The 10,133-nt window shown below is 38.2% G+C and overlaps 1 protein-coding gene across 1 annotated transcript in view; it reads right to left on the bottom strand.

The window, feature by feature from the left end:
* Positions 1-7,790: 7,790 nt before the first annotated feature.
* The window catches only part of CACNG8 (calcium voltage-gated channel auxiliary subunit gamma 8), a 169,440-nt gene continuing 167,097 nt past the window's right edge, over positions 7,791-10,133 (bottom strand). The window contains exon 5 of the mRNA XM_082273920.1: positions 7,791-9,333. Within this exon, the coding sequence (XP_082130046.1) occupies positions 8,753-9,333 (581 nt within the window). The 3' untranslated portion in view covers positions 7,791-8,752. The remainder of the gene's footprint in view (positions 9,334-10,133) is intronic.

Genomic DNA, 10,133 nt, shown 5'->3' with positions numbered 1-10,133 from the left:
TTTTTCAGGTTTGGGTGTTTATTATGTATATTATTATTTATAATAGTTTATTTCATATTTTTATATTTGGGGGTTAATTATCATTTATTTATGTAATATTACATATTATTTATTTTATTCATTTATGATGATTTTTAGTTATTTGTGTATTTAGTTTACATTTATTTAGGTATATAGAAAAAGTGCGCTGGATGTGAATAAAGTAAAGCTGCAACCTTAGAACCAATCGGGGAAAAGAATATGAATAAAAAAACAGGTGCGCTAAACTCATAGGTGTCAACCGATCAGGTTGCAGTGAACCAATACAATAATATGCAAATAAAATAGTCACAAAACTAATACATATTATACAGTGAACTGGTAAACTAGTAAGCCTCACAGGGCGAATGCAATAGATCAATCAACAATGTGAAGTTCACAATTACACTCAGGTAGGATCCAGATGAAGGAAAAGTGCTCAGGTGAGGATGTGAGCTAAAGGGCACCACTCACATGAGAGGATAAGCCACTTACCAGATGATAGATGGTATAAGACTACTCATGAGTTCTCATAGGCGTGCGCACAGGGTGTGCCGGGTGTGCCTGGGCACACCCTAATCACCTAGGACACTTTAGCATTATCGCTCTGTTTGCCAGTGAGGAGATGGGAAAGATCTCCCTCGGACCTGCTCTGCCATAAGAGAAGTGCCACACACTTCTATTTCACTTTGCCAGCAGGGAGAGTAATGTACCGTAATGTACATGCATGTGTATTTAAACTTTGGGGTGCACACCCTAATACAATAGGCTGCGCACACCTATGTGAGTTCTCCTGAATGATAGGTGTCCTCTATCCTGGGCGACCTCAATCTGGATGATTCCCCTCTGGTGCCAGTGAATATGTCCAAACGGTATCTCTCAGCCTAATGCCGGCTTTCTGTCAGCACCAAAAAGAGGCTGGGTGCGCCTGGTCACGTGGTGGTGGCTGCGGGGCGCCCACCGCCGGGAGATGAAAGGGCGGGAACGGTACGCGCTGGGCTTTGGGCGTGGCCTAGCTGCTACTAACGCGCAATGACGCTCTATGTGCGGTGGATGGGGAGGGGTTTTCAGGCGCGCCCCTCACCTGAGCACTTTTCCCTCATCTGGATCCTTATACATACGCCCTTAATTTCTATTCTCTGGTAAGGGGCCAGTCCTTAACATGGTGGTGGGATCATCTGCACCTTAAAGTTGCTGTGAACATTTCACCTGGATATCTTCGTATCTACTATAGATATTGTTTTGGACTTTATGCACCCTAATTTTTTCGTTTTTTGTTTCACCCTACCTGAGTGTAATTTTGAACTTCACATTGTTGATTAATCTATTGCATTCGCCCTGTGAGGCTTACTAATTTACCAGTTCACTGTATAATATGTATTAGTTTTGTGACTATTTTATTTGCATAATTTTCTATTGGTTCACTTCAACCTGATCGGTTGACACCTGCTTTTTTATTCATACAGTTTACATTTGTTTATTCATATATTATTGGTATTTTATTTTTTTAAATTTTTTCATTTGAGCAGAAAATCGCACAAAAACATGCGAATGGCACATTTCTATGGGAAATAAAAACGTGCCAAAGCACTCAAATCTGCCCGATTTGAGCTACAGAAAATGCTCCAACACATTTTTGAGCTTCAGGCGTTTGGCTTCAGACAACTTGGAATGGAGATGTGAACCATCTGCATAGAGAATAATTGATTTTTTTCTCCTCGAGCTTTTGGAGCTTCAAGCCTCAAACTACAAAAAGGTGTGAATGGGGCCTTAAAGCGGAAGTAAACTTGTATATTTAACAGTTTTAATAAACAGTACATTTCTGGCACATGCCAGGAATGTAACTGTCACATTGGATGTGCTCTTAATCAAACTGTCAAACCATCCAATTGGGTGGTGTCATAACTGATGATCACATGTGCAGTACCATGGCAGTTGAAGATTACACAGTTCCCAAGTTGGCAGATTCCTTGGCTGAAAACATTAGGAGAGCTTACTTCCACTGAATTTGTCTGATGTGTGTAATGTATAGAAAATTGTTATCATATTTCCTTTTTTTCTCAAAAAGTATCTTCACATGTAGAAGGTTATGTGTGTGAATTTATATTTAAAAAAATGTGGTTTAGTACAGTTTGATAGGGTAGTACATTTGCCAGCATCCAAAAATAAAATAGATATGAATCATTATGTCTGTATGCATGTTTTTCTGTGATTTCAATAAATGAATTATGAAAATCTTCCTGGCAATTTCTGGTTTTAAATGTCACAAAAAGGAAGATAATGGAAAAGCACTTCGACATAATGAAGAATACACCCAAACCAAGGTATAAGCTGCATTACAAGTAAATCTGTGGGTGAAAAAATGTATACTGAGGACTGCATTCACGTCTGCACGTAGTAAGAACCAACATTTTTTTTCTGCTCGTTTTTCACATGTTAACACACGTCACACATAGGGCAGCCCATGACTTGAATGAGCTGCCCTACATGCAACAAACACCCCAAATAAGTTCCTGTACTTATTTTAAAGCAGAATTTGGCACTTTTTTCACTGTGCTTTTGGGTGCATTTGCAGCCTGTTTATCATGCGACAAGTGGCAAAAAAGCTGCCACACTTGCCACACTGCTTGGGTGGCATTAAAATTTTATGGCAACGCAAGCGTGATGTGCATTTTCTGTGCAGGTTGCTGCATGATTGGAAATGTGAAGACGTAAAAAGGGCCTAAAAGCAGTCAAAAGCAAAATGCAGCTATTTCTAACATGAATGCTTTTCAAAATCCTCTGATGATTTGAGACAGCAAATGGTAATTCTATACTTTCCTTCTGAGAACCAGAAAACCATACATATAATATATATATATATATATATATATATATATATATATATATATATATATATATAATTTTAATTATTATTATCAATTGTTTTTATTATAATAATATATATATATTATATATATATATGTATATATATATATAATTATACCTAACTTCAAAGAGGGTTACTGCTCACATTCCTGTTGCCTAAGGTCTAATTACAAGGTAAAATAAATGGGAGTTTCGCAATAAAATTCAAAGCCAACAAAACAGTGTACATGAGCCTTACTTAGACAGGGTTCCACTTAAAGCGGTAGTAAACCGTACCTTATTAAAAAAAAAAAAAATCCCTGCAAGGTAAAGGAATAATGTGCTATTATGCATTGCATACTAGCACATTATAGAATACTTACCTTAGAATGAAGCTTACAGGGCTTCCATCTTCACCCGATCTTCCTTCCGGGTTCGCGTGCTCGGCCCAACTGATTGACCAAGCCACAAAGACGTCACTCCCACACATGCATGCATGTGGAAGCTCTTAGACCCTGGCACAAAGCTCTGAAGTGACAGTCCCTTCAGAGTGCATGGTTTGGTGACATCACCGGCTGCATGCAGTGTGAATATCTTCTAAATGGTGCAGGGATATGCAAACTGTGGCCCTCCAGATGTTGCAGAACTACAAGTCCCATGAAGCATAGCAACACTCTGACAGCCACAAGCATGACACCCAGAGGCAGAGGCATGATGGGACTTGTAGTTTTGCAATGGCTGGAGGGCCACAGTTTGCATATCCCTGATCTACAGGTAAGCCTTATTATAGACATACCTGTAGATACAATTCAAAAATAATTTGTGAGTAGAGTTTACTACCACTTTTCTACACGTTCTTTGAGGAATATACATCGGTGAGGTATTCCCCACCTTTATTGCCACCAACATGAGTAGGACATGTTCTATTGACTTCCCATGTAAGGGGTTATTTCTACACAATCCACAAACATTAGGGGACACCAAAATTTCCATAGTCTGCATTTATTTTCATCCTACCATTATCCATTCCTGTCAGGACTATTACTAAAAATAAAATTAGTGTATACAGCAGTTGGTGTTAAACAATGTTCTGCCTTGGTGGTCAAATAGTCTACGTACACCACATTTCTTACTTTGTTTTTAAAACTTTCTGTAACTTACCATGAGTTGTATATGTAATCATTTTTAGCAGGGGTTGGCAAGCCTTTAAAATTATTTTTCCATTGTAAAAAGATTGAAAAAAAATGTGTTTTAATATATGTGAATTGAAGCCATTTAGAAGCAGACAATCATTTATCTAAACCTAGGACAGTGTAAGTAGTCAGTGTAAAGAGTCGGGCTGTCCTGTAGTTTTATTATTTTATTAAGCATTGAGAATAAGAGGGTATCATAGAGAAGGTGGACTGAAAATGGCCTTTGGGGTGCATTTGTGAATTGGAACTCTGGAAACTAAAATGAGATATTAATTACTTGTTATGGACCTGCTTTTCTCCACTGTTGCTTTTGTTTACCTAGCCTTTTTTATCCACGGTACTTTTAAAGAGTCAAGAGAACAACCTTCTTACGAGGTTAAAAGAAAAATATAATTTTATATAAATTATCTACAATGCCAAGTACCACCTAATAAGAATCAATCCTTTCCTTACATTGGGTCATTTTTTTAACTACTGCTGGTCAAAAATGAGATTATTAGAATATCCTATCACTACGCTCCCCTGTCCAGATTAACCAGTGGAACCTATAGATCCTAAACCATGGACCTGTCAATGGAGGTGCACAATATTTTCCTGTGAGGAATACCATATCTGATCCTAACCTGCTGATATCTATCACCTGCAGTGATGTCATGTATTACATATGGTTGACTTCATACACTGTAAGTAGCTTTGACATTAGACATATACCTCTGCTTCATTATTTCATGAAAAATCGGAATATCTAGCATCCATCTCCAGATTTTTAACTTATGCTTTGATGTTGAAAAGTAGGACATCAACTTTAAGACCTTTTTTTTTAAATAACCGTCAAGTTTAAATATGTTTGCAGAAGCTTTTGAAGTATCCCTTGATCTGTTGAGAAATGTTTAAATTGTGATTGTTGCCAACTGAACCGTAGATAAAGATCATCTAGGGGAAAAGTTGTTTTAATACCCATCAATGTTCTTACATAAAGATAAAGTACTGTACCAAAAGCATGTGGTGGGGAGTGCTATAAAGGTAAATAGGGGATTATAAGTGAGTCAGAGTGGGCTTTAAAAAGACTATGGAAATTTTGGTGTCCCCTAATGTTTGTGGATTGTGTAGAAATAACCCCTTACATGGGAAGTCAATAGAACATGTCCTACGCGTGTTGGTGGCAATGAAGGTGGGGAATAACTCACGATGTATATTCCTCAAATAACTTGTAGAAAAGTGGTAGTAAACTCTACTCACAAATTATTTTTGAATTGTATCTACAGGTAAGTCTATAATAAGGCTTACCTGTAGATCAGGGATATGCAAACTGTGTCATTTTGCCCTGCATGGGCAAGGTGACAGAATCTCTTTAAAAGACGTAGCAATAACTGACTTTTCCTTCCAATAAGTCTAGCAGTCTAGCTGCCATGCTGTTTCAGTGATTTTAGTACTTTCAATGTCACTGACCTAGAACATGTTCACAGAGTTCTACCTCCACTGTGACCCTCCTGACTTTCCAGCGTGTCCCAAGTCAGTGACTTTAACTTATAATGCGTATCAATAAAAAACAAAGCATCTAGTATTTTCAGAAGGAGGTTAGCAATGGCAGCCTCTATATTCTTTCCAGTACAAGTTTCCTTTAATAATGCAAAAAGGTCTGTTAACATACTTGGACGTATAGGGACTGCACTACTCTGTAGTAAAAAAAATGAAGGCAGCTCGAACGTGGCAGTGTACATAAAAATGCACTAAAGCCTGCGCGTAAACTTTTTCATACAATTAAGAATGTAGTCGTTTCCTGGTTGTGTGCTCATACAGTGTTCTAAGAATGGAGGGGATAACCCTTCCAATCATCCACCCATCTTCCATTCTTTGATCCTGTTTCATTCACAAAAGCTATAGTAGGGTTTCTATGAGTGGAGAAGCTGGGTGGAAAGGCCGGGCATAGTCAGGTACCCTTGATGAGTGTCTGTTACACCTCTGTTGGCACTAATAACCTTGCTGCACTGCGGTAGAGGGTGGGGGATCAATGGAGGAAGATTTCAGCTTAAAGAGGGCACAGCAGTACAAGGAACATACCCTACTGGCTGTAAGTAATGACCCTTGTGCTGATTTTTGTTTTTTGATTTTCGATTAAATTTAGGTTTTAACAAAGTTTAGCTAGTGGTATCTGTGGTTTTATTACAACTGGCACAATATGTGCAGTACAAACTGATGTTTGGTAATATAGGTTTTAGAACTGTACCATGTAGAATGTTTATAAAAAATGTTGCATCCTAGAAGCATAAACGGATTTCTAGCTATATGACACCCGTTGGACATGTATAATTATGTATCTGTACAACTGGAATTACTCTTTGTGGTGAAAGTCTGGAATTCTAGTCCTAGCATTTTTAATTTTTTTGAGTGTATTATTAATCTATGTGTAAAAAGACAGCCTCTATTGTCCTGTATGCATATGCCTATTTGCCAACACACATGTATCACTGCATGCTGGTGGATAGAGTATTAAAAAAAGAGATATGCTTCGCTAAAAACTCCTGTCTAAATTCCCGATCTGACTGTTCACAATGTTCACATCATTTTACCTCCTCAAAAAAAAGTGACTGGAGCCAAGCTGCTTTACAAAATATATTGAAATGAACTCATTCTGCCTTTTTGTATTTTTACAGGTACTAGTGTTAATGCTGTAGGTCTGTACCATTTTACAGTGAAGTTCTTTGATTTCCAGCAAACACATATCTTATACCCCCAACACCAGCCTAAATCTAAAAAAAAGTAGACTGTAGATCCAAGCTTTCATGAGAGCCAAATCATTGCTCTGTATTTACACTGGTTCTCTCTAGGCTGACTGAACACAGTACAGTTACACAAGTTAGAACATAGCCGTTTATAGGTGGCTCATACTTAAGCTCATTTAAAAACCAATGGGCGGCCTATGAAAGTCTAGGCAGAGACAACCAGTACAAACATCACAGGTCTACTGGCTGTTGGAATGGGAGTTCTTGTCTTTTTATTACCCTAAATGTTAGGAAGGTCACTGGGAGTATTTAGTATTTTTTTATTTATAATTGCCTCATGTTTTATAATTATTCTCTTGACATAGGCCAATGAATATTGAAAATTTCATCTAGAATATGAAACTATCAGGCTTGGGGATATATACATAAGAACTTTATAAGGAATTCATTTGGTTTTCTCAGGAAGGTATTTGTAAAGTACCTGAGGCTCACAGTTAAGTTCTCGTCATTATTAAAATTGATGTGCTCCGTAGATTATCAAAGATTGCCTACTGAAGTTGTTGAGATAAAGAATGTAGTGTGCACAGATAGAATGGAGTTGCAAAGGAAGGGAAGGAGTAAAAAAACTTCACAGTCAAGTTCCTTAATTAAACCCCAACTAAATGTTTTCTAACATTGGGTTCCTTGGAAGCTATTCAGTCAAGGATGAACAGGGACTAGTGCAGCATTAATATGTATGTATATGAAAAAACTGGGCACTTGTACTACAAATGTATGTTTGGGTCAACCAACAGCATCACAGTTTGTTTATTTATAATGATCATATTTGTAATAGTAGGAAACACCCACTAGATCAATATTTTGATAAAGGATTCTTACAGTGATATCTCTACACCCTCTCAATAGGAGTAGTAAAATTCTATTGAAAGTGGGAAAGAAGCAAATCCAGTAACCTTGGCCGAGAAATATTGATGCTAAAGACCCAAAGAGAATAAAATGACTGGTAGTAAAAAATAAATAAATGAGAAATTGAGCCTGCCATTGCATACTAGGGGCTGTTACATTGAAATCTAACACTAGTCCTTAAAACCTCTTCAACTAAAAAAGTGGAAACTTGTACAGGGCTGAGCAAACTTCCATCTCACCCGTATTACTTTGCTTTGGCCTGGCATTTGGCCACTCAGGCACCTAGCATTGCATTGTGGTAAGCAGGGAGGCTGTGCATGTGAGCGCTATACCTGGAAGTTCAGAGTATAAGTGGGGGCTCTGAATGCAAAGCCCAGCTATGGGGCACAAGGCAGACGTTACAACTGGCACTTTATGGTTCCTTGTGTGTACTGGAAGGCTTATGTCTTCAAGAAGCCAGTGGATGTTTTAACATAAAATAAAAGATTTATGAGAACTGACCCTCTCATTCAGAGCTGTCAAGATATGAATATTGTTCATAAGTTTAAACTATAGCCTTTCTTTCCCATTCATGTCTTTCACAGTATTCATTTACAGTGGAATGACGGTTTAAATTTACATTTAGAATTTGATTTTAAACATGAAACTGCTTTGTATTCTTGTGATTATATTGTCAGAGAAACTACGGCTTATCAGGAGTGTAGTCCTAAGAATGTGAAATAACAAATGGTTGGATAATCCTTACCTTATCTTAAAAGAGAACAGCTTATCAGCAACCTAAAATGTACAATATCTTTTAAGTATATATATGTGTGTTTATATATATTTATATATAATATATTTTTTATCAAAACACTATAATGCAGTTTTCAGAACATTTACCATTTGGTTCCAAAATTTCTTTCACTAGAACAGAGGGTTGGACTCCTGACACCTCTGTACCAGAAATTGGCAGCTACATGGCATAAAATGGCTCCTATCTCCATCCTAAAACGTACACCCTATCACACGCATTGCACATTCACTCACACACGCTCACTTAGAAGACCTTAGGCTTGGAACCACCTACACAGGTGTGGTTTTCCTGTTTAGAGTGTTGGTGTTTGAACCGTCCTTGCCCAGGGTGCCAGTGTTTGAGGCTGGTCCTGTAACGGTGACGGTGACCCCTGGTTCCTTAGGGAAGCAGTTGTGAAGCTGTAGAAAACTGTGATCTCCGCGCTCTGTATTATATAAACTGCTAACATTAGCCTTGGAGGTATCTCTTGACAAGGTGTACATGGAGATGTCAGTTGAAGGTATCCCTTTGACTCCCACAGGAGAAGTGTCCCTCGATTGAGAAGGTTCAGTGGAGCGTGAACTTGATCTAGAACGTCGGCGGTATCGAAAGCGGTAACTTGGTAAGCGTAGAATGGCAGAGGGGTTTTTGATCAGCTCAGTACGTGATTTACAATGGGCCTCTCTGTTCTTTTCAATGTAGATGTTGACCGCAAGGACCCCAATCATTTCAGCAATAATAAAAGAAAGTCCACCAAAATAAAAGGACCAACCGTATGAATAATGACTTTTCTTCTCGTCATCTCTCTTGGTTCCAGGATCTCCGGCATTGGCAGATATGTAAACAATTACACCAATAATGTTGCTTAGTCCTGCCATTAAATGTGAAAGAGAAATGATCAGAAAATTTGGCATTTTTGCTTTTTAACACAAAAAACACTTTTAACAGTCAGTACATTTAAAGGGACTTTTAACAAAAGGCCTCGCGCTTATGGATCAATATGTATGTGTAAATTAGAGTGTGTTTCCTTATGAGCTGCTGCTAACAAACAAAGGTGACTGTGCCTTTAAATAATAAAATCAAACAGTGTCAGCGCTGCTGTAAAATATATCAATATAAATATAATTTAAACTGCAATAAGGTGCTGCTGTGCAAATAACGTGCAGTAAAGTGACTCAATGCAATATTATCTATAAACAATAATGCTATTACTATTAATGACGCCTTGTGGGAGGGCCAAACGCCTCTAGTGATACCAAGCATACAACGTCATTTCCGGTCGGTGGAACGCACGCCGGAACAACACTGGAACCACCGAGCCGCACACTTAGGAAGAACATTTTTTACTTACATGTAAGTGGATATTAATCTTTTCAATAAACCTATTATACGTACTTTCACCATGGAGAATCCTCTTTCTTATTTGGGGCACAGAGAGTACTAAACCAGCCATTACCAGGATGTAACACCACATTTATCCCTGCATCCCCAGACGTGACTTGGAGCAACTTATAACCTCACAGGCTTATTTTACAAGCCTTTCCGGTGAGTGGGGAGACCTCAGGAGAGCACACCCCAAGAACGTTTGGAGCACCTTAAGGACTTTTTAAAGGGACTGTTTCAGTCATGTGTGGAATCTGGTGTTTCGGACCACTTTATTATGATAGCATG

The sequence above is a fragment of the Pelophylax lessonae genome (genome assembly GCF_965119305.1).
Source record: "Pelophylax lessonae genome assembly, chromosome: 12".
Lineage (NCBI taxonomy): Eukaryota > Metazoa > Chordata > Amphibia > Anura > Ranidae > Pelophylax > Pelophylax lessonae.
Note: the sequence above shows the minus strand (reverse complement) of the source record. Positions and strands in the feature narration are given on the sequence as shown.